The sequence below is a fragment of the Temnothorax longispinosus genome, chromosome 4, assembly GCF_030848805.1.
Source record: "Temnothorax longispinosus isolate EJ_2023e chromosome 4, Tlon_JGU_v1, whole genome shotgun sequence".
Taxonomy (NCBI): Eukaryota; Metazoa; Arthropoda; class Insecta; order Hymenoptera; family Formicidae; genus Temnothorax; species Temnothorax longispinosus.
Window position 1 is genome coordinate 8,486,940 of NC_092361.1, and position 26,665 is coordinate 8,513,604.

General features: G+C 35.9%; 2 protein-coding genes and 1 pseudogene across 2 annotated transcripts in view; 1 reads left to right on the top strand and 2 right to left on the bottom strand.

Annotated features, from left to right (window-relative positions):
* The first annotated feature begins 52 nt into the window (after positions 1-52).
* On the top strand, positions 53-4,764 carry LOC139811517 (kinesin-like protein KIF17; annotated as a pseudogene).
* A 923-nt stretch (positions 4,765-5,687) lies between these two features.
* On the bottom strand, positions 5,688-24,221 carry LOC139811519 (ATP-dependent RNA helicase TDRD9-like). The gene is given in 10 exon segments (XM_071775787.1): positions 5,688-5,929; positions 6,025-6,227; positions 7,179-7,653; positions 11,773-11,963; positions 16,365-16,735; positions 16,890-18,548; positions 18,630-18,796; positions 18,912-19,254; positions 23,092-23,561; positions 23,930-24,221. Coding segments are annotated over 10 exon segments (4,413 nt in total).
* Positions 24,222-24,478: 257 nt separating this feature from the next.
* LOC139811651 (uncharacterized) overlaps positions 24,479-26,665 on the bottom strand; it is a 5,128-nt gene continuing 2,941 nt past the window's right edge. The window contains exon 5 of the mRNA XM_071775974.1: positions 24,479-26,071. Within this exon, the coding sequence (XP_071632075.1) occupies positions 24,913-26,071 (1,159 nt within the window). The 3' untranslated portion in view covers positions 24,479-24,912. The remainder of the gene's footprint in view (positions 26,072-26,665) is intronic.

The window sequence follows — 26,665 nt, forward strand, 5'->3', positions numbered from 1 at the left end:
AATATGTCAGATACAACGTGATTTTCGTGAACTGACCTCGCGTAATGACGAGATGGCGGACGTAAACGAAGTGAGATGTATCTGGCTCTGGGGGGCTGTCGCTCTCTCGTTCTCTGGCGTGACATTCACGAACTGACGTGTCTACTTCTCTCCGACGGAATCCTACGTACGTATAATGATCACCGTTTGAAATTTTAAATATAGTATGTTGGTAAAGGGAACGTCTCATTTGACCGCGTCGCGATTGATCACAGTTACCCCATTCACTCTAGACTGCGTTCGAATTCCCCACCCGAATGTTAAAAACCCTATAGTATATGTCACGTGCACTATAGATTTTCAGCATTCAAGTGGGGAATCGGAACGCATCCTTATGGAACAGCCAATCAAATCTCTTTCTTTTAAATCAGTTACATGGCGACACGGTCACGTGACGCCGACTTGTTGGAAAATTGTCATTCATACGTAGTGCGTTATTATACGGGGGAGGGGAGGGGGAGGTACATATGTTCATGAATTACGCCGAAAGGCGCACCTACGTAATTCTAATGTTATATAGAGCAGCGTGATGTAAACTAGAGCTTAAAGCGGGAAGCACACATTTTTACATAAAGCATACGGCGTAAGCATAAAATAATTACTTGTTTCACACACGCGTGCATATTAATGTAGCTGTGAATTTTATTCAAAAAGAATATGCTAATAAAGAGAACGAAAGAGAAAAATATACGAGTATGAAATGATGTATTTTTTCACACTTTTAACCAAAGTTAAATAGCAGATTTCAAATAAGTACTATTTCATTAATGGGTAAATGTTTACAATTAGGGCCCCACCTCCGATGACCTTGACCTTTTGACATATATTGTCAAGGTCAACCTCCTGAGTGACCCTCAAAAGGTTTTAATCGGGGGTCGCCTCCTATTAAAAAGTTATAAACAAAAAAAGTTTCGAAAATATAGCAGTTATTTTAAGTATTGAGAGATATAAACGACTAATATTACGTTTTTCTTTAAAGCAGAGAATACTTTATTTCGCGAGAAAGTCGCCGCTTTACCAAAACACAACATTTAAAGTAGTAACGTGTTGATAACGTGAAGTCTTTTTGTTAAAGCAGAGAATACTTACATGGGTTAGATGACGCGCTTTAAACAGTTGAATATTTTTAAAGCGCGTCATCTAACTCATATGGCATCTCGCATATTAACTTTCCACGTATGAAAAGTTTACGCCGACACTTTTCACGCGAACCTAGGTTTATTCACACCCCCCCCCTGTTTTCGGGCCGACGTACCGATTCGGATTTACAGCGCAGAAGTCGGAAAAAATAAAAGGAATAAAGGTATTTGCTCGCAATTATTTTGTTATGTGCCTTTATGCCACATTAGTATTGTGTTGTAATTTCAGTCCTTTACTGTTAATATCAACAAAACCGTCGTGAATAGAATAAAATTGTGTAGACACATTTTTGAAAAAAGTAAATTATTTACACTACAAAAATATCATTATACTAGAAAATAGATCAACTTCTAGTAGTAGTAGAAAGGATTTCTTTCACAATATTGAAAAAAAAGAAAATATTAAATAAACAATTATTAGAGATAACATCAAAGCACTTTCATATTTGGAATTGAATAAATAGAATTAAAAGAACTCCAATCTCTTATAAATTTTCAAAATGTTGAAAACATTTTTTTAAATATAACATATCCCTGCCATATCGCCGGTGCTAGCAGAACGCCTTTTAAATATTTAGCACAGCCAATAAGTGTAGGTACGTCAAAATTGCTTATCAGACAAAATATTCAAAAACTTTTATATTTGAGAGATAAAAACTGAAAATAAAATTGTGAATACTGTTTAAATATTTCTTTTATAATCTGTGTATTTTTAAAATAATTATTTATAGATAATCTGATAAACACAAAATTATCTAGATAAATCTCAATAATTATTTTATTTTTTATCGAGATTAATTAATAACAAAATTATCTTTATATCTCATCTAAGATAAATTTACGGATTTTCATTTTATCTTCAACTCAAATGATTTTGAAATCATACATCTAAGGCAAACGCTGCTCAAATCAATGTCTACAAAAATATATAATTTACACAATATTCCATTTTAATGGAAACAAAACATATACAAGATAATTCAGAACAAACGTTTGTCCTTGAAATGTCGTATTCCTGACTTAATTCTGAGACGACTTTTTTCCAAAATTTTGTTCAAAGCTTAGAGTTTTTAAATTATAAGAAGAAATAGTTTACTTATCACAGGTCGGGTACAAGAGATAGGCAAGGACGGTGAGTCACAACTCACAATCAGACGCGGGCGCGGAACTCGCGCCCTTATGTGGAACCTTTCCCTCCCGCACGCCAGCGCTCTGTATATACCCAACCTGTGATAAGCAAACTATTTCTTTTTATACTAAACTTTATACAAAACTTTAGAAAAGAAAAAATCGTTAGATTAGAATTAAGGAATGGTAAAGACAAACATGTGTTCTGAATCACATTGTTTAAACACGAATCGATTTACACAACGAAAACAACTTATACCAAAGTTATTCAATTTTTAGAAAGAAATATAAAAGTTCTTTACATATTGTATAGATTATATATTTCTTCTAAAATGCTTTATCATCATTACATTTTCTACATTCAGGTATTTGGTGTTGCTGAGTTACTTTGAGATCTACAACGAGCGATTATGAAATTTGTTACAAAACGACACTGGGAAAACCTTGACACTGAAAGAGAACCCCACGAAAGATACTTACGTCGCGGGTGAATTGCGCGAGGTCACCGTCAAAGACGCGACCGAATGCGCCACGTTGGTTCAACAGGGCGATCAAAGGAGAGCCGCAGCCGCGACGAAAATGAACGCTGCCAGTTTGAGGAGTTACGCTGTTTTAACTCTATCACTCGAGGCGATTGCCATCAATGACGATGATAAACGTGGTAATGCTATCAGGAGAGATCGATTACATTTAGTCGATCTAGCTGGATCCGAAAGGCATACCAGGACTGGAGCTACGGGAGATCGTTTAAAAGAAGCTGCCAGTATCAATCTGAGTTTATTGGCATTAGGGAATGTCATTAATGCGTTAGCGACCGGAAATGAAAGACATGTCCCTTATAGGTATTATGCCAAATCATTTTTACATAATTTTTCATGAACTTTCAGCTTTATCTTTTCTGATTTACACCACTATATACTTGATGAAGTTTTTATTTTACATTATTTACATATAATTAAAAATTGTATTTACTTAACTTTATTATTTGAAAATTATCTCCAAATGTTGAAAACCCCATAAGAAATAAGAAACACTGTAATTGCAATTCAATTTTGACTTATCTGTCTTAGATGATTTAAGTTATTATGCAATAAAATACAATATTATTTATAATATTATACTTATTTATACTTATTTATTACATACACATAATTATAATTAACGCAGATTCCACTTTCTTCAGATTTTACAAATTATCGAAAAAAACAAAATAAAAAGTAATTATAAACTAAAGGTACTATGATTCTTCTCAGAGATAATAAACTGACGAGACTGCTGCGAGACAGTCTGGATGGAAATGCCAAAACTTTGATGATCGCTTGCGTAAGCCCAAGTGACATTGACACTGAAGAGACCCTCAGCACTGCGCTATGCTGCCCGAGCTCGTTGCATCAAGAATAAGCCGATCGTCAATGAAGACCCTAAAAACGCTCGTTAGACAATATCAATTAAAACTTCAACGTTTAAGGAAATTGCTTAACTGCAGCGACCCATTAAACGCTGGATCGGACTTCCAAAAAAATGCGGAGAAAGAGAGAAAGAAACAATATTCCGACGAGGTGATGCAATAATTATATAATTTTTCTATTACAATTTTTAATATTACAAATATATATATGTATATAAATGTTCTTATTAATTATTCTACAAATATCTTTTTCACAGTTATTTTATACACTTAGTGTTATTATTATTAATTATATATTGCTAATATAGTTTTATATAAATTTAATTATAAATTTTTAAAATATAATTTGTATATTCAATATATAAACAATCTTCTATTTATCTATTTCTATGTAAAAAAAGAGTTGCATATTTCTTAATTTAACTTCAAAATACATTTGATACTTTTCACTTGCATACACGATACAAATTATACAATATATAACAATAAGAAAGATATAAAGATGATTAAAGGTGGAGAGGCTACGGAAAGAGTGCGAGAGTTCAAATTTATCAGCTCAAAAACTAAAAGAGGAACTAGAAGCTCTGAAATTCCGTTACGAATTGGAATTAAACATGACGAACAATATTGACAAAAATGAAAATCTCAGTCAAGAATGTAAAAAGATGAATGAGGTGGATAAATAACGAATGGAAAGAAGAAGAAAGAAAAGAGAGGCAGCTCTACAAGATGTTCTAAGAAGGTTGGAGAAACTGACGATTGGTGAAGAAAAGATCGGTAATGTGGAACTGAAAAAAAGAAGGGAGAAAAGGAAAAAGAAGCTACAAGTTATTGTAGAGACGTTGAAAACCAACGATGCCAATGGTAGTGTCTTCCAAGTATACGGTCAACTGAAGTTTGTACAATATTCATCAATGTTAATTTATTTGTAACTAGCTGGTTACCTGAGTTTCGCCTGGGAGTCGTTTTTCTTCAAACAACTTTATTTGTGTTATCCTTAATCAAAAAAAATTCTTTTATTAGTTCGGATACCAATTCCCAAAAAGATCGGTAACGAAAAACTATACAATTTATAGCACTCCCTGGGAAATTCTACCCCTATTTTGTATACAAATTTTTAAGATTTGATTACGTATTTCCCGAAAAATTGGAAAAATTTCAGATACCGGTTCTCAAAAAGATCGGTAACGAAAAACTATACACTCTATAACATTCCCCAGAAAATTCTACCCTATTTTATATACTTTTGGTAAAAATTCGATTGAATAGTTTAGAAGTGTATAAAGAACATACATACATACAGACATTCTATTTTATATAGATTAATATATTTGTGTAATAGTTTTTTCAAATGTATCAATATATTATACATTTTATTGTACTCTCAAGTGTTTGCACGGGTATTGGAATAACTTTTTACCATATAGACGGACACGTACGGCCATCTTTTCTTCCATTGATTAAACAAATGATTAGATATACAATTTTTACAATAAACAAAATAAAACTCTCGCAATTTAGAACATTGTTCAAAAAGAACGGAATAATAATCTGGTGTTGTACGGAGTTGGGCACCAACGAGATATAACTTTTCCAGGTTCCTGCACCGCGCTAGTACGTCCAATTGATGATTAGTGAGAAAAACCCAAGACAAATAAACTTCTTTCAAGTTTTGACATTGGGAAATTACATCAAATAAGCTATCGTCAATAATTGAATTAAAATAATACCATCTGTAACAAATATTTTACAAATTAATCCAGTATACAATTGTGTGTGCCACGACAAAAATTTATATAATTCATCGCAATATGCCTGGCCGAAAAAAACAAACAAATTAAAAAATATATATATATATCAATATGCGTTTCAACAAAAAAATGTAGCACACACACACACATACTTACAGATCAAATTTCACTTTTTGTAACTTCTTACAACTGGCGAGAGCATTAATACCCCGAGACGTAACATTATACGGACACAGTGTTGAACATATTACTTCCAAGTTGCGACACGACGTTCCCAACTCTTAAAATTGCATCGTTTATACGGTCCACCGATAACTCACGCATCAGTGGATTATTTTGCAATATTTTGCAAATACGTTCCATCCTTACATTAGTATTGGAAAGATTTAAATGTTCCAAATTATTTAGCTCTTCAAGATACAACGAATCTGCATCGTTTATGACGGAATGACTAAGATCCAATTCTAAAAAAAAAAAATTCGCACTACAAATTATGTCAAACAATTTATCACAATAATCTTGACAATTATGTACATATATTATATGCACATATATTTACCTTTCAAATTTGTGCACGTCTCCGGAATGTTATGTAAAACAAGTTTCACGATGGTACTGCTATTTGTTCGAACTATCGACGTCAAACACTCATCGTTTAATCTCAAATGCGTTAAATGACTGCCGCACGTATGGAGAAAGCTTGTCATATTATCAATTGCAAATGTGCATCCTGTGACATCTAATTGTCGCAATTGTTTACATCTAGGTGTAAAGTAACGCAATATATCGTTCATATATTCGTTAGAATCATGAATCCATCGCATCTTTAAACTTGTGTATAGTTTAGGGTCTCGTGCTAAATCATTGAAACGTTTATCTACACGACTTATGCGGCATAACATTGTCAAATCCAAGTATTTAAATATCATTAATAGTACTTCGTCCTACAAAGAAATGAAAAATATGTAATTTTAACCCTCAAGATGACATTTTACAATAATCTGATGAGAACGTGACGTTTTGGAGAATATTTACAGGAAGCGCAGATATACTGCAACTTGACAATGATGACGACGGCTCCGTGGATTCATTCGACGAGCGCTTTAAACGCTTATTGGCATTAGTCTGATATGCTTTCAATAAAATACGACGCGAATATCTGTGTCCGAGAGGTTGCGCGTAACCAGGAATTATCTCCTCGGGCACTTTTTCACGCCTCACATGATTGTCATGAGAAACACTCGCTATTACATTGCTGCAAATGTAGTTGAATGACAAATAATAATAATCATCATTATATAGATGGGGATAAAATAGTATAGTAAACACCAAGGGAGGCAAACTTTATACTCGTCTGGAAAACGCTACTTTCGTCCCTTGGTGCACACGATATTCCTCACAATATCATTACGGAGAAATCAACCTCCATGCCTGTAGAGAGAGAGAGGGGAGGGCGAGAATGACCATTTCACGCCGGGATGGCATGGCGGACGGAAAATGATTACTTTTGTCCTCGTTTAGCGGAAGGAAAATCATCATTTTCCGCTCGCTATGCGGTCCTGGCACGAAATGACCACTCTCGCCTCTCTCTCTCTCTTTCTCTCTCTCTCTCTCTTTCTCTACAAGCATGGAGGTCGACATTTGACGTCGAGATGTTGTGAAAAAAAAATTTACATATTGACCAAATCTTGGAAAATAATGTAATACACATACCTATTAGAAATGTTGCAATAATGGTGAAAATTCTTTTGCAGATAAGCTATATCCAAATGCACGCTATTTAAATCTGCCGTAAAATTATAAACGTCGTCGTAATGTGGATAGTACATGGAGCTAATTCTCTTTATTATATCCGGTAAACTTTCATTGGGATTTCTTGAATGGATCAATTTCGATGTACCGATGAGCATCACGGCGTCTAGTTTTGTATAAGAGATCTGCCAACTGCCCTCAAACACTATTTTGAGCATTTTAGTTTTTATTGTACACGATGGCGACGACAACGGTAGAGAAAATAATCTTGATTGCGGAGGTGGAATATATAGGAAAGGCTGATGACGAGAAACGTTCCACAATTCATGCCACGACCCATTAGAATCTTGAGCTAAAATTTGACGTACGCTTCCAGGCTTGCATATTTCGTAAATGCAGACCCTAATTGGATATACAGCCTCGTGAAACTCGATATCTGTAAATGGAGAAAATATAATTACATTTACTCTCATGTCTCTTGTGCAAAAGTATATGACATTATCCTCACAAGCAATATCTCATTATTAATTTAAATATTATACATACCGATATATCTTTTATCATTCATCGCATGATAATCGGAATGTCTAAATTGTTTATGTAACGGTCTCATAATATCCTTATTTCGCCACGGAGATATTGAAACACCAGTACCGTCTCTAATCATCTATCGGTGGAAAAAATTGAAAATTATCAAATAGTGCTCAAAATCTTGTAACGCGTAACATGTGTATATAAACGCGTTTTTATTTTTTGTACAAAACTAGTATAACGGAGAAGATGTAGGTAGTACATTGGAAAATATACATACATAAAATTCAGTAAATGAGATTGGTAAATCAACTGTTTGTCCATAACGTTGAAATTTTGGCGGCCCAATTATGTCAGGAGCAGTATGAAATATGCTAAGACTTCCGTGATCGTCGGGAACAAATCTCTTGCTGGCAAATTGATAAACAAAGTCAACACTATTTTCTTCTTTCGCTCCTACTACGGACACTCTGTCAACATGGGGATATCGATTACAACTCTCCCATAATGACAAATTATCGTGGGTCGTCATCGTGTCTCTCAATCTAAAAGAAAAAGATCAAAAATATGAAAAACAGTAGCATTATATCATATATATTTATAATTCTAGCGTTAAGGGGCTCCTACAGTGGCAATGCATTTTATGCATCAAGCGAACACTGTAACTCGTATTTTAATTATAAATTTTTATGAACAAAAATGCAAAATCAGGCTGTTTAAGGCACTGCAGATAAACTAATATGATTAAAAATATTCTAAATGAATCAAGAGTCATTTGATATTTTGACTACATTTTTCTAATTATGGGAAAAAATTACAAATAATAAGAAATTAGCCAAAATATCGAATGAATGTTATTCCATATGAGATATTTTTAATCAGAAAGTTCACCTATAGTGCCCTAAACAGCAAGCTTTTGCATTTTTTCTCGAGAAATTTGTAATAAATGAAATGTGAGTTAAAGTGTGCACTGGTGTACAGAGTGCACTGCCACTATAAAAACCCCAAAGTGATGTTAAAGTTGTCTGTAATACCTACAAACGTTATTAACAATATTTACCATGTATAAAAAATGTACAACTTGTTGGAAAATGAGGATGCAAGTCCATTCGGTAAAAGAAATTTCATATTGTTTGTAGATTTTGACTGAGACTTTAAACAAAAAAGTTGGAAAAAAAGTACAATTACGTGGTACATTATCGTACTTTTTTTTCAATTTTTTTGTTTACAGTCTTAGCCAAATTCTACAAACGGTATGAAATTCCTTAGTTTATCGAATGGACTTGCACCCTCATTTTCCAACAAATTGGACATTTTTTATACATGGTAAATATTGTTAAAAACGAGTGTAGGTATTACAAACAGCTTTAACATTACCTTAAGGTGATGCTAAAGCCGTAATCCTAACTGGTTTTTTACAAGTTTTTTCTCCTTGCACTATTCTTTTACGTGGCTTTATAGAAATGCAAAATTCATATCTAGATTTTACGTACGCATGAAAATTTAAGTCATGGTGGTCGAATTTATATCGACAAAAAAACGAAATACTTTTTGTTATACGTGACAACCACCACATATAAATTCAATTATCATGATCTATATTTTAATACGTAATTACATTCTAGACAGGAATTTTTCATTTTTATAAAGCCAATTAAAGAATTAATGCGAAAATAAAACCTGGAAAAAACCGGTTAGGATCACGGTTTTAGAATCATCTTGAGTAGATTTTAAAGCAATTTGTATTATCGACCAAATTCTGTATCTGTCCTTGTATGGACAAAACAATGATAAACAAGGATAGACATGATTATAGGTTATACATTCTTCAAACATATCAATTTTTATTCCAGACTTTTAATTTCACGTTCAAAGGTACGTTATTGTTTGTGTACATCTTCCTAAGGGTGAAAACATTTCATTTCGTACATATTACTTGTACAATTGTTTATATTAGAAAATAAAGTAACGGCATTTTTAATTTTTTTCCGGGTACTACTAATTATTTTACATTCCAATCCTTCATTAATACCTATATTTTACTTCTGTAAAGAAATTTTGCAATCTATAAAGCCGTTTCAAAATTAGACCCTTGACTGTAATTACCGGTAATTGAGTCACTTTAACATCCCCACTTAAAGAGGATCCCAAAACAATCATCCAAATTGGTTTTTTTTTCTTAGCACAAATCTTTTAATTGCCTTTATGGAAATGCAATATTCTTTTCTGGAATTAAAGTACGCATCAAAATCTACATTATGGTCGAATTTATATCGAAAAGGAAAAAAATAATTAATATTTTTCTTTTTCGTTACAACAATATTTGTTTTATATAAAAAGTTCGCAATAAATATATCAACAAAAATAGACCGGCATGACCTAGGGACAACATGTAAGAACAATATCGTGCAATTGGAACAGAAAATAAAAGCTTATGGAAAAAGATTAACTGTAATGAATGCAACATAACCTATAACCATATCTATCCTTGTCCATCATCATTGTCTTTTGCAAAATGGTAAAAATCAGCGGTACGACTTGCAAATGAGAAACATGAATATAAATGAGGAATCGACGATAGTTTGTTAATAGCGAGCGAAAAAACGATACTTGTCACAATAGCGGTGCATCACTGATGTAAAATCTTGCGAAACGCGTAATGCGCGTTACAAACGCAACGATTGTTTCCCGCCGTTTTACGACAATATGTCGTCTTGTAGTAGTAGTAGTAGTTAGTAGTAGTAATAGTAGTAGTGTAGTAGTATTATTATTATTATTATTAGTAGTAGTAGTAGTAGTAGTGATTCGAATAAAGAAATGAAATGCATGTACAGTAGTAAATTGTGAAACGTAACGTTGAAAATTCAACCACTTTGCTAAGTTATTTTATCAACGATTGCAGGTGTAACCCGGACGACGAATTTTTGTCACAATTAGAATGGTAAATGGTGTCTGACGAATCACAAAAACATTGCTGAGAAAAAGCGCCACGCGAGAGAAAAATTACGTGGTTCGCAACGTGCGATTGATACGTGATATGTCAACGTGTGTAATATGTAGTTTCGTTCGTATGCGCGCGCGTGCGAGAAGGAAAGAGAGAGATTAAATTTAGAAATTGAGACGTATAATACAAAAAAAAAAGTTGCGAAATTTAAGCTACACCAAGCATTACGAGTGCAGAATGCTTAAAGATTAAGTGACATTTTCGAATTAATTATGATTGAAAAAGAATATATCGCCAAATATATATATGTATGTATACATATGTATACACGTGCACGCGCGATAAAACATTTTTGTACTTGTACTCTAGAATTATCGCGCGCGAATAAAGCTGTTTGCAAAATTTACAGTAAACATCATGCACATGTCACGTATTACATAAAGTTTTAATGTATATGTGCATAGCTCACGATAACAAAGTAAATTCAACGTTGAATCGTTGTGCGCACGTGGCTTGGTTCGACGATATAATATGATGTGAGCAATCTCAGAGAGCATAGCATGTGACAATTATTATGTATGATAAATTTATGAGAAAATTGTAGTTTTAAAAATTTTATTTCACACTTTAATTAAATCGGAAAGTTAATTTGAAAACCTTATTGTACAAAAAAAAGGTTCAATTGTGAGACAAGAATAAAAAAAGTCAATATTATAGACAAAAAAAATAATTTATTCCTACATGTTAAAATTATATACATATACGTAAAAGTTTATAAAACTAATACAAATTAAAATATTCTTTTATATTGTCAAAAAAAAAATAAAATAAAAAAAAACGATATAGCTATCAAATGTTTTTCTTTAATTTCAAAAAAAAAATTATTTTTTCTTGCTAATACATTTACAATGATTTGTTAAATATAAAACGCAATTAACCAATTGTACTTTAATCGCAAAATAAACTTATTTTTGGTATTGCATTGGCATAAATAAAAATATACGATATCGCATACAAAATATTTTTCGCAACATAGTCGCAAAATAAAAAAAGATAATTAAATGGAAATTTATAATTTACTCGTTATATTACAGTCGAGTATTTCCATAAATGTCAATAGATTTTCTCCAAATTCCTTGGGCGTAGAAAACATTTGTAGTTTCGTTGTATGTTGTATTGAGCATAAATGTGCGCGAAGATTGACGATACCATTTATCTCTGCTTCACACAGTTTGCAACAAACAGTTACAAAAGTCGCCTCACATGGGTCTCTGTACGCGCAGAAACGATAAAATATTAGTGTCATATGTAATATATATTTCAATATAAAGAATATTGTGTTTATATCTATATATTTGAAATGATTCAAATTCAATGGGATATAAATCAAAAATTGATTATTAAATGTTTTTAAAGTTGGGAGAGAGGAGAGAGAATGAAAGAATGGTTTAAATTTTATCGCATGCAAATGTGCCGATAACGAGACAATATTTTATTTCATTCCAATATACTGTGTGTCATTTGGATATTCACATTGTGCCAATTTTTGAAAATCTATATCAAGAGACACGGTAGTGTCTCGCGCCAAGTACACGCGGAGCGAGACCGACCGTGACTCTTTTACGCGACGTGACGGGTTGCAAGTACCCGAGATGTTGAGATCTCGATAACGAGTGAACGGATCAAGTTCTAAGTAGGCTTGATCGATAGCTTGGGGTCCAATTAGGGGGGGGTTTCTCTCATAATATTCCGCTACGTGCCCTACGAGCGGAGATATTGCGACGCAAAGTCCAAATGTGAAAATTTATTTTTAAGATACGTATACTTCTAACGCCGACGTTCTTGTATGATGACGTCATAATCAGAAACGTCACTTTCACTTTTTCGACGCTGGCGGCGCAGGTATCGCCAGTTTCGATATCGCGCGCGTATTTCGAAATTAGGTCGATAGACTTATCGGTCAGGAGTAAGATTTCTATTTAGGTATTTTAGGTAAATTAGGTATATACTTATATAATATATATTGAGTCAATTCCTTCATGTTTATCTGGAGAGATTTCGTATCCTTACATCGTATTACCACCGCTGCCGGAAAAGAAGGTTCTCTACGCTTGGCAGAAAGTGCCGCTAGGGAATTTTTAAGTCGATTCTTATGAATCAAGCTTGAATTCGATGTCTAAGTATCCCAGGTTGCCGATGACGAGGTCCAGATAGTGCGCTTCATAGTTTTCGGTGTCCAGGTGTAATAATACGTTGAATTCGATGTCTACGTGTCCCAGGTTGCCGATGACGAGGTCCACAGTGCGCTCCGTAGTTTTCGGTGTCTACGTGTATTAATACCTTGAATTCGATGTCCACATGTCCCAGGTTGCCGATGACAAGATCCAGATAGTGCGCTTCATAGTTTTCGGTGTCCAGGTGTAATAATACGTTGAATTCGATGTCTACGTGTCCCAGGTTGCCGATGACGAGGTCCACAGTGCGCTCCGTAGTTTTCGGTGTCTACGTGTATTAATACCTTGAATTCGATGTCCACGTGTCCCAGGTTGCCGATGACAAGATCCAGATAGTGCGCTTCATAGTTTTCGGTGTCCAGGTGTAATCGTACGTTGAACTCGATGTCTAGGTGTCCCAGGTTGCCGATGACAAGGTCCACATAGTGCGCTTCGTAGTTTTTGGTGTCTACGTATATTAATACCTTGAATTCGATGTCCACGTGTCCCAGGTTGCCGATGACGGGATCCAAATAGTGCGCTTCATAGTTTTCGGTGTCCAGGTGTAATCGTAATTTGAATTCGATGTCTAGGTGTCCCAGGTTGCCGATGACGAGGTCCACATAATGCGCTCCGTAGTTTTTCGTGTCTACGTGTATTAATACCTTGAATTTGATGTCCACGTGTCCCAGGTTTCCGATGACGGGATCCAGATAATGCGCTTCATAGTTTTCGGTGTACAGGTGTAATCGTACGTTGAATTCGATGTCTAGGTGTCCCAGGTTGCCGATGACAATGTCTAGAGAGTGAGCTCCGTAGTTTTCGGTGTCTACGTGTATTAATACCTTGAATTCGATGTCTATAAGGTGTCCCAGGTTGCCGATGACAAGGTCCACATAGTGCGCTCCGTAGTTGTCGGTGTCTACGTGTATTAATATCTAGAAATTGATGTCTAGGTGTCCCAGGTTGCTGATGACAAGGTCCAGATAGCGCGCTCCGTAGTTTTCGGTGTCTAGATGTAATAATACCTCGAATTCGATGTCTACGTGTCCCAGGTTGCCGATGACGAAGTCCACATAGTGCGTTTCGTAGTTTTTGGTGTCTAGGTGTATTAATAACATTAAATCTAAATGTAGGACACGTAGATATCGAATTCGAGGTATTAATACACGTAGACACCGAAAACTACGGAGCGCACTATGTGGACCTCGTCATCGGCAACGTGGGACACCTAGACATCGAATTCAACGTATTATTACACCTGGACACCGAAAACTATAGAGCGCACTATCTGGAACCCGTCATCGGCAACCTGGAACACGTGGACATCGAATTCAAGGTATTAATACACCTGGATACCGAAAACTATGAAGCGCACTATGTGGACCTCGTCATCGGCAACATGGGACACCTAGACATCGAATTCAAGCTTACTTCATAAGAATCGACTTAAAAATTCCCTAGCGGCAGAATTAAAATTATGTCTAGACATAATAAAAATTCGCTGAATTAAAATTATGTCTAGACATAATAAAAATTGGACGAATTAAAATTATGTCTAGACATAATAAAAATTGGATGAATTAAAATTATGTCTTGACATAATAAAAATTGGATGAATTAAAATTATGTCTGACAAAAATAATTCCGCATTTTTATTATGTGTATACACATTTTAAAAAAAAAGGTAAAAGGAGGCGGTAAGTACACGCATAGTAGTGTATATGTATTATGTTGTTACCCTGTTATGTTGTTACCTCGAAAAAAACAAAGTGGTAGTATTATACCTCCAAATAGCTTTACCCTGTACATACTGTTTATAAAATGCATAATACTACAAAAAGGCGTGATATCCGTACAAAATTACCTTTTTTAAAAAAAAGGTAAAAAAGGCGCCAAGTACACGCATAGTAGTGTATATGTTGTTACCTCGAAAAAAAAAGAAAGTGGTAGTATTATACATCGAAAAAACCTAAGTAACAAGTGGTAGACGCGTAATCTTTATATCTCGAAAAATCTTGAAAAAATCTAAGCAGTAGTATCTTTATTTCCGAAAAATTAAACCCAAAGTGATCTATCAAGACACATCACAAAATTATGTTACCTTATCAAAAAGAAGAGTCGCGCTTCAAGTGATCTATTACAATTACAAAAAAGAAATGATATCTCTTTAAATTACAGCGCCAATTACAGAAAGAACATATATATTGCCTCAAAAAATAATTGTTGCACTACTTTGAAAAATCTTTACATTGTGTCAATTAGAAAAGAATGTATGATAACAATTTTATAAGATTAAAAAATTTTATTTAAATTTAACAAGGGAATACAAGATATTTAAATACAAAGTTTACATGTGTATTTTTTAGTGGTCACAAAGAATTACAGAGGTAACAGTACAAAATAAAAATATTTTATTAAAATACATAAATTTTTCTTGTAAAAAAACTTGGCGCTGCTAGACCTCGAAATTTTAAATAAATAAGGACAACAATAAATAAAAATAATTCAGAAAATAATGCGATGAGAGTAATATTAAATGATTATCAGCGTGGATGCGTGCGAGTGAGTGATATGGGTGTGCGTGACGACGCGGACGGCGGATAATGCGGCTTATCATTAAGTAAATATTTAAAATTTCGAGGTCTAGCAGCGCCAAGTTTTTTTACAAGAAAAATTTATGTATTTTAATAAAATATTTTATTTTGTACTGTTACCTCTGTAATTATTTGTGACCACTAAAAAATACACATGTAAACTTTGTATTTAAATATCTTGTATTCCCTTGTTAAATTTAAATAAAATTTTTTAATCTTATAAAATTGTTATACATTCTTTTCTAATTGACACAATGTAAAGATTTTTCAAAGTAGTGCAACAATTATTTTTTGAGGCAATATATATGTTCTTTCTGTAATTGGCGCTGTAATTTAAAGAGATATCATTTCTTTTTTGTAATTGTAATAGATCACTTGAAGCGCGACTCTTCTTTTTGATAAGGTAACATAATTTTGTGATGTGTCTTGATAGATCACTTTGGGTTTAATTTTTCGGAAATAAAGATACTACTGCTTAGATTTTTTCAAGATTTTTCGAGATATAAAAATTACGCGTCTACCACTTGTTACTTAGGTTTTTTCGATGTATAATACTACCACTTTCTTTTTTTTTCGAGGTAACAACATATACACTACTATGCGTGTACTTGGCGCCTTTTTTTACCTTTTTTTTAAATATAATTAACGTTATGTACATTATTAATAATTTCGACAACTGACACTATACAAAGTATGTGAATATAGGAATGACATAGCATAAAGCGTTTTCAACGTCAAATATATATAGACAATACACACGTTGAAAAAGGTTTAATTTACAAAAATATGATTTCATATTTTTGCCAAATCGCTAGATGACGATTAATAAAGTGTAAGGTTTCCAAATGCAAGATACACTTACGGATGAGCCAAAGCCTTCAATTCTAACAAATGCTCGACCATTTCCTCGAGTTTTTCCTCCTCCTTCGTATTTTTTGTTAATTCTAACGCCTTGTGCAAACAATATATGTCATTTTTATTGTCAATTTTCCGTATAGGCACGAGAAATAGAGTCTCGTCGTATAGATTCCATTGATTGAAATTGCTGACTGGAACTGTTGATGGTTCCATTTCCTTACGATTTTTGATGTACAATAGACATTTGAACGCATTTTTAATTTGATTCTGACAATTTATAGGCGTTTCACGATCAACCTCGTCGTCAAAGTCTACAGTTTCAGATGTATTTATTAATTTCATTCCAACGTTCATCCAATGACGAAGCTTGTTAATCTGTTGACAAAAGATTTGTATGATAATTTAAAGGATGCATTAAAATGTGTGCGTGCGTGTAGTTGATTTTACAATTACAAACTAATGAAACGCTTCGGATAAAATATATCCGAATGTATTGTAATTGGAAAGAAAAATTAAATATTAAACGTACCATTCGCAAGTCGTTCATCTTGATCTCTACGTCAAATTTAATTTCCAAATCGTGATCCGGAAGCAAGCTCTCCTGCGTCGTGCGATCATATCCCAATCCACATAGAGCGCCCGTGTAACGAGTGCCCACCGGACTACGTCGCAATTCCATGTACGGCGTAAAAATTAAAGGGACAAGCGACGCGAGACCGGGCGGCGTAGCGGGCAAGAGAGTTGTGTTTTGTAGAATCAAATGCAACGGGTTGTTGGTATCTCGGGAAATTGTTTGCGCCACTAGGAAAAATCCTTTCGGACTCGCCGGACAGGTGTCAAGTAGAACGGAGTTTACCGATGTTGACTTTACAGATATCACTTTTGGTCCTCGTTCTTTCGTCATTGGCACCGTCGCCATATGGGTCAAGCGAACTTCTATCGGCGAAAAGGGGCCTTGTAATTTTACCATTTTAGATCGATATTCAGATTTTTTCGACAAATGTGATGGATATGGCTTTTCGTCCGCCGATATATATCGTTCGCACCACAACGACGGTGATTCCTTCGGATTGGAAGGTTGAGACATAAATCTTTCGTAGGCCTCCATGAGCCAAAAGTCATCATCGGCTCGTTGACGAGCCGTCGTTTCGCTCGTCTCGCTCGATAATTTTATCTTGATTTTGTTTTGACAATGCCGCATCTTGACACAATCTCGAACAAAAGTGTAATCGTCCGGTGCGCGATTCTTTGGCTCATGTTGGATATAAACGCGGTTCGACTCGTCAAAAGACACAATTATGTTCTCCGGATTTTTGAGTTTCATCTGCTGTCCAAAGATCTCCCAAAATCTCTTAGAGTACAGTGATCCGGGGTGTTTTGACGGCCAGTCGTGTAAGACAACCGTCGTCGTCGGATCGCGATTACTCAACGTCTTCTCTATATCCCGTTTGCGAGTATTTACGTTGTATGGGATTTTGGTGAAATAATTTGGATAAAATGCACCGGCAATTATAAATTTCAATACAAAATTACGATCGATATCGAGGTTTGACCAGCTATTTTTCTCGGAACACATAGTTTCTGTTATACCGAACGTGCGTAGCTTTTGCGTTATTTCACGTATAAAGGTATCAATTTCGCATAGCGAACTCACGCGAAGACCATAGTGTCGCTCCCATATTTTTTCCTCGTCAGGATTGTTTATGTGGCCATATGCCTTTTCATTTTGCCAGAATTGAAACGCATGCATGCATGCTATGCTATCGCTTTCGGAATTAGCGGCCCAATGCAGCTTTTTGCGATATATCGATTTCGCATCGATATTGAATATATCCTTAATAGTCATGATAGCTGCGAGAATAATCGCGTCTGACAAAACCCCGAAAAGATGGCCCAGAACAATCAACTTTGTCACGCGTATGCTCAACAACGGGAGGAGATTGACCATTAGGCAACCCAAGGGCGTCAAGTTTCCATCGTTGTGTTCCGATTCATCCCTATTATTGGTCAACGCGTCAATTTCCTTCAATAATAATATAGACTTTTGTATATCGCTGAGATTGGGTGGATCCAGAGCTAAAGCTAAAATAGCCTCGGGCTTGCCCATATCCAGCACTTTCGTTCTGAGGATGACATTTTCGAGTGAGGCCCTGAGCATTTCCGGCTGAGAATCTTCCGGCAGCACATTCTGCAATTTTCAAGATAATGTGATTTACATATTCTGCAAAAGATTAAGGTCAATTGATTTCGGTGTAAAATTTATATTCACCTCGTAAAATGCTCTTGGTACCATTCTGTATACCCTACCGTTCATCACGCGACTCGTACGATCAGCACGTTGTTGACAATTTGATTTGCTTGCCCAACAAAGTTGCAAACATCGATAATTGCTTCCGGACTCGGTGATGACAAGTTTTGTCATGCAAAAATCAATCACTGAAAAAAAAGTAAAAATTATATACCTGTAGATGAGTAGAATAAATTCATAGATATAATTAGTCTGACGAAGAAATATTATTCACAGTCTCGACGATTGATCGACGATACATACCGTATTTAACATTGCGCACGGTAATGCTGCTTTCAGCAATGTTTGTCGATAGTACGATACGTCGATAATTTTTGGGTGGCTTTTTAAATATATTTTTCTGCTTTTCGGTCGATATGGAAAAATGTAAACTAATTACATCCCAATTTGCATTTTTGGGTTTTAACAATAATAATGTGGTACGTAATTCTTCAATTTCGTCAAATCCCGGTAGAAATACTAGCACAGTGGCTCTGCTTTTGTCGTCATTCTCCTCATTGTCAATCGTGTCGAAAGTGCATATGATACGCGCGGCAAACTCCGCTATCTCAGTCGTGAATCTTGGTTCCTCGTCTACTGTAGGGATCTGTTGAAAAAGATACAATATATTTCCTATGCGATTGCTTTTCTCTATTAATCGCCGAAATTAGGAAAAAGAAGAAAAAAAGAGTTACATTTATTATCCATATTTTTTATCGCGTGTTACATAAAGAGAGATTTTTGACATCATTTTTATAATTTTGGTAAATATTTAATTTTTATATTAATGTTAGTTTGGAAATGTTTGCAATTGTGCACCCTCTAATTTAGAAATAAATATTCCTTGTTTGAGATCGCGATAACTAGCATCGCGACGAAGTCGCGTTCGGCTGCATGTCAGCACATGCACGCTTGCAGTAAATTGAGTAAATTAATATTCGCGTGAAATGCCGCTCAAGAATTGTCACGGGATATTCGGTATAGCATGGATCTTTCAGGATTAACTTTCCAGAAACTTTAACTTTGTTATCGATAATAAAGTCAAACAACAACGCTAGAACAAAGAAACGATCCATGCTATACACAACGCACTCGAAAACAGGTGACGTCAGCTCCATGACGCGGGACTCCGACGGCCAATCACCTTCCCGAAATTCTGGGAAATCTGCAGGGAGGGAGTTTCGCCTCGGAGGTGTTAAAAGGACCGCCGCTGCGCCGCGGAACCGATTTCGCTCGCAGATCATAAAAAACCGCTTTTCGTACGCCGCTTTGCATACCGCCTTTCGTTATTCCGCGTTTCGAACACGCTTTCGCCGCGTTGCTCGCCGTAGCCTCTGTGCGCGCTTCACGGCTTCCTTGGCTAAAAGAAAAAGACTGTAAATAACTGTACATTATACATTTTCGAAAATATTTGTTTTTTTCAATTCTGTGCTTGTTCCCTTTTTTTATGGTCGTCTTCTACCTCGCGTTTCCTCGCGCCACCGCGCGCTCTCGAACACCTATTGACATCTTTTCTATTGACAATTCAAATTTGACATAATTTTCTCTTACTTTCATTTTTGTGAAACAGCTAACAATAACACGCGTCTGGTTTTTAAAAACCATCACTCTTTAACTGTACTTTTAGTCGAGTAAAAAAATGTATACTCACGTTGGAACCGTACGTTAAAACGTCCGTTCCCCAGATCAGTCGCAAACCGAGCCTGGAGACCTTGGACATGTCGCAGGCAAGGAACAACATCACCAGGGAGCAGAAGGAGCCGAGGGCGGCTACACCCGTACCTGAGCAGTGCAGCCAGGTAACCCGGGAGCTTGACAGCGGTCTTTGCGAGGCCGACAGCCAACTCATCGCGGAGATACTGACCCAACGAGCCGACGAGGAGGTGAGCAGGCTGTTGGAGGTGGGCTCACAGCCCGCTGGATAACCCGGACGTGCAGAAGTGCAGAAGGGGCAGCAGCCGGACTCAGCCCAGTCGCAGGTCATGGAGTTCACGCAACTCTAAACAAGTGGTTCTTGTTTCGTTAAAGATTGACTATTTTGCTATTATTTTATTTGAATTTTTATACAGATACATTTTTATTTTTTCATTTTATGTCAAGAACACACTTATAGTTTTAAGCAGGGTTCACATCTCTCGTGTGATTATTCGATATTATATTATTCATTTTGATTTATATATCTTTATTGCATGAAGTAGCACGGCTACGATTATTACACTTCTTTACACTTTTCACACTTACACACTACAATTGTGACAACACATAGAAATAAACCCTTTTTATATATCCTTACACATTAATCCAGTCATTCACCTGTCGTTACACGCGATATTAAGCCAGAGGGCATTGATTTAGTTTAGACGATGGACTCGGACAAGTTCCGAATAGTTGTATTAGCTTTCATATTCATTTTGTTCGCGATAGCGATAGTTTCGATCCTACTGCTAGTGTATTCGCATAAAGCCGGTTCACAATCCTATTACTTACCGTAGAAACAATCAAGCATGAAGTTTTCGGAATACCTAGTGGTCGTTACGATAATATTCGTACCGTTAATTATCAATTTTCCAGATCCGTACTTAGTTTTCGTTCTGTTTACATTATTCACGACATACATAATGATTTTAAACGATCCCGCAGGGAAATGACATACCTACACCTTTGCGACACACCATTACACTTTTTACACTCGTAGCGCTGAGAGAATAGCATGAAAACGACACCGATAGAGGTGATACACTTCGCTACACTTTCCTACACTTTTCTACACTTTACACTTGAGCGCGTTACCAGCAAGCGTGCGACACGAGCCAACATAGGCGTTACACTTTTCTTACACTTTCCTACACTTTTCTACACTTTACACTTGAGCGCGTTACCAGCGAGCGTGCGATACGAGCCAACATAGGCGTTACACTTTTATTACACTTTGATACACTTTCCTACACTTTATACACAAGCGCGTTACCAGCGAGCGTGCGAACCGAACCAGCGAGGGTTCTACACCGAACTACACTCTATTACACTTTTATAACTTCGATATTTCATTTAGAGCCAAATGGATTCATTCCAGGCGCACGTTTGTTTTACTACACCTTATTGCAATTATGCTCATTTTGATTTACACTGCTACACTTTTACGTAACTTTTACACTTTGGCACGGAATTGAGCCATTTTGATATTGTATTCTTTAATTTGATAACTTTTTAACTTTCCCTGACACTATGAAGACATTTTATGTATTATTCATTATGCATGCGATAGTTAATTCGCTCTTATTATACTTACCTTAATTTTATACTTACCGTTGATCACCGCCGGTGACACCAAATGAGACGATTCCTCAAACGATCCGGGACACCTGAAAGAAAAAGAAAAAGATTAATTAAAATTGCGTTTAACGCATACTTACCTGGTTTCGTAAGGATTTGTTGAAATGACTTTCATACGTGGAGAGTCACTCGGTGCGAGCCTAGTGACTCTAAGTCCGCTTACGCGAAGATTCGCTGTGCAGCGGCGCGATTGGTTCACGCGCGGGCGATAGCCAATTCGCGTCTTTGCACCTAAAGGAGCGGCATCTCGCTAAAAGTGTAGATGCCGAGTCAACGCGAACGACTCGGCACACGAATAGTTACACTTTTAGTGTTTGAGGAGTCGTACCAGCTACACCGATGGCACGACTAGCCAATAGCAGACATTCGCGCCCGTTTGCGCATCATGGCGCATGCGTCGCGCTAAGGTGGGAGAACCACACCCGTCCCTCGTGGACAGTTCGCCGTGAGATATCGAAGCGTCGACACGTACCAGCGTCGCGCGTAACAAATTCGACTTTGGCTTGCTTATTCCGTTTACCGCCTACGATAAGCGCGTGTGATATTTCATCGCGGATAGTCCGTTGCGCGATTACGTGGCGTAGAATTTGCGTGATTAAACACGTATCCGGCCGACTTATCCCGTTGATTGCTTGCGCTGTTAGCGTGAGTTATTATCGAGAGAGATTGTTAGAAGCGATTGCGCAATCCGGGATATTGAATCCTCAAACACTACTGAAAGCGAGACGGCGGTTCGACAACACTCGACGTACGAATACACGCGATCGAGCGAACGCGTCCGTTCCTACACGGAGATTGCTGTAGTGAGCAGATTAATAAATTGTTAATTATTTTATTACAAAAATAAGTGATTTCAATCGCGATCCCAGTGAAATTCCTATCCATACGTTCCGAGATTACGCGTCGTTACATAAAGGCGTGGTCGACGACCTTGAACGCGTCTGCGGCGTAGTACACGGCGGCCATTAAGCTGGAAGGAAGGAAGGGACATAGCAACAGCGAGAGGTTTCTGTATTTGAGCCTTAAAATACAGTGGCGACCGTATAATTCAGCCCAAGTAGTAAGTGGCTATAAATTCATTTTTAACATCATCAATCGTTGTTCCGGTCACAACGTTACCACCGAAAATTTCCATTTCGTCCGTGTACGATATAGAAATATCGTAAGGACTGTCACCGTTGGGTATATCGATGATGGGCGCGGGTGTAAGTTGATTTTCTACAAGCGTTGAAAAATATATGGAAAATTTGTTCGCTTTGTTCGTCGTGGACATGAGCAGTATAACTTTGACTGTCGTAGAATTTGTACGTGACAACTTTTTCATTAAAAGCATGAGGAAATCCATGTCTATACTGCGTTCGTACACTTGGTCCAATATGACATGAGTATAGTCCGTCATATGCTTATTATTCGTGAACCTATTTAAAAGCACATCCGGCGTACAATACGTTATGCGAGTATCACGGCTTATTTTCTTGATTAAGCCAACTTCATATCCCACAAGTGTACCAACAGACTACCCTCTCTCGTCGCTAACCCGTTTCGCGTTGTTTCGAGCAGCGATGCGTCTCGACTGTGTTACTGCAGGATATACAAAACAAACATGTCATGTATCTCTCTCTCTCTCTCTCTCTCTCTCTCTCTCTCTCACACACACACACACACACACACACACACACACACACACACACACACACACACACACACACACACGCACACGCGCACACGCGCACACGCACACGCGCGCACACGCGCGCACACGCGCACACGCGCGCACGCACGCGCGCACGCACGCGCGCACGCACGCACGCATGCACACACACACGCACACACACACACACACACACACACACACACTGTATATAAAATGACAATAAAATAAAAAATTATATTTTACCGAATGCTTCCAGCAGAAAATATGCATATGAAAATCATCTATTGAAACTTACCAATAATGTTACAGTGTTGATTTTTTTCATACGCGTCGTTAAAAATAACTTGTGGCACTTGGGTTGATTTCTTTGAAGCTGTAGAACCGCAAATGATAACAACAGAATTGGTGGCAATTATGGATATAATTTGGCGTCCCACAGAGAAAATTGGTAAATTACTGTTGGGCTGATGGGCAAAGTTGTACGATCGATAAATCTGACGAGTATTTTGCTTGAGAATCGCTGTTTCTCTTTGAGACAAATCCAACAAAATTCGATTATCCGTACAATCGTTATTGTTGAGTATCATATTACGCGTCAACTGTGCAAAAAACGATAAAAAAAAGTATATATATATATATATATATATATACATATATATATATATACATATACATATATATATACATATACATATAAATTTAGTTTTATAGATGTATCGTTTTATGTAATAAATAAAAAATGTTTACATTGTAGACTGAACTTTAATAATGTAACATTCTTTGAATACAAGCATTTCATACAAAAATACTTCAGATCACAAGTCAGATCACAAGAACTTAACATATGTAGCTTACATTTATCACAAAATTATTTTACCTCCGTATTATAAAATCTTAAGAAACAAAACTGTGCTTATTATATTATATTAAATGTACATTAAATGTACACATGTATAATTCAAAATTAAATATTTAACACAAATACGAAAAAATATAAACTTTGAAACAAACTTGCTTTGTACGCTTATTTATGTATGTACCTGAAATGTACACATGTAAACAAAATAAAAATAAAATAGGACAAGTTTTTAAATTCATCCATTGATCAATCGCATTATACGCAAATGCAGCTTTTACAGAGCAATGTTGCTTTTGCACATAATGCGATTGATCAATCGATGAATTATAAAATTCGCCTATATGCATAGAAATTTTAATTCGTAATATAATATATAAAAAAAAATTAATTTTGTAAGAAATATTATACATACGCAAAAATTATTTTTTAAATTTCAAAAGAACTGGTTTATACTGTTTTATATTATGTTCTGGTCGACTATAAGAATTAATACATTCTATTCCTTCAGTTGTATTTTTTGTTATTATTGGTACCTGAGTATTAAAAGATGCACTTTCTGGATAAGAAACTTTATTTCTCAAATTATCTTCTTTAAGAATAGCAGCAGACTTTAATCCAGAAGTTAAAGCATCCTTTTTCTTTTTTATGTCTTTTTGGGAAAAGTTTCCACAAATTTCGGCTTTTATTTCTAAGCCTCGTTTTTTTGTTGTAAAATGTGATTGCACTTCAGATTTATTGATATCTGTAACATGTCTTTTATTGTTGCAGTTCCTTTCCAATTCCGTGAAGGGTGCTTCTACATCAATATTATTTTCAAGAAAAATTCTATTTTTAATCGCCAAAACATTATTTTCATCTATATTAATTTGCTCATACTGTTCTCCAGATTCTTCAAAATTAACATTTGTTAAGTTTGCAAAAGGCTTTTTAATTATACAAGTATTAGAAGGGTCCTGTTCCAAGTTCACGCCTTCTTGATTATTATCGATTGATGGAAGTATTGGAGAAAATGACTTGTTTGATGAAGCAGCCGTATTATTGTTTACATTTAAATTTGCAAATTCAGAACTTTTATTTCTGTTTTTATTGGTTGCCTTATTAAAAAGCTGTTGGTTTGATTTTTCAGCACACAGTGAATTTGAAATAGATTCATTTATGTCAGTTGTAATAGAAGACTTTACAAAATTGACTTTTTGTAAAAGAATATTGTTTGATAAAATTTTTGGAGAACATTTGCTTCTTGATGCAAGTTCAGCTTCTTTATGATTATTTAATTTTGACATAGCGGATAATTTATGTGGAACTTCTTCGTAGCAAGAATCATTTATTATTTCTCGCTGAGATGTTCTGATACTTGAAGATAAATTAGAATCCTTATGTTGTCCCATTAATAAATTCATATACAATACTTGAGTGTCTAAAAACTGTTTAAGACTAGTATTTAAAGCCATATCTCTTTCTTCTGCTCTTTTTTGTCTTTCATCCATCTCTTGAAGTCTTTTTGTATCATCTGCATTTGATTGTATCAATATTTCTACTAATCTGCTTTCATCTGATTTACCTACTTTTCTTGGAGGTCTGTAAATAAAAAATTGATTCCCTGATAATTAATATTAATTAAAATGTATGCAAGATGGTTTATATATTATTTACTAGCTGGTTACCCGGGCTTCGCCCCGGAGGACATATGTAATAAGACACGCAAATAGTCTCTCTCATCGCTCTCTCTCTCTCTCTCTCTCTCTCTCTCTCTCTCTCTCTCTCTCTCTCTCTCTCTCTCTCTCTCTCTCTCTCTCTCTCTCTCTCCTCTCTCTCTCTCTCTCTCTCTCTCTCTCTCTCTCTCTCTCTCTCTCTCTCTCTCTCCTCTCTCTCTCTCTCTCTCTCTCTCTCTCTCTCTCCTCTCTCTCTCTCTCTCTCGTCGGTCTGGGGTACTTGTCGGGTCGGCCTTTCTCTCTCTCTACGATTGTTCTTACGTACTGGTCATCTATGCTCTCTTCTTCGTACGTCTGGCTGCTAATCGTTCTTCTGGTGCTTGTTGGGAGTACAGCGTGCACGTCCGTTCTGTTGCTCCAGCTTTAACCGAACATATTTCTGTCGCAAGCTGCCTTCGGGCAATTCTTGTTACAGAATTGAGCATGCTTTTTGTTGCTTGTGCGGATTAACACTGCATCT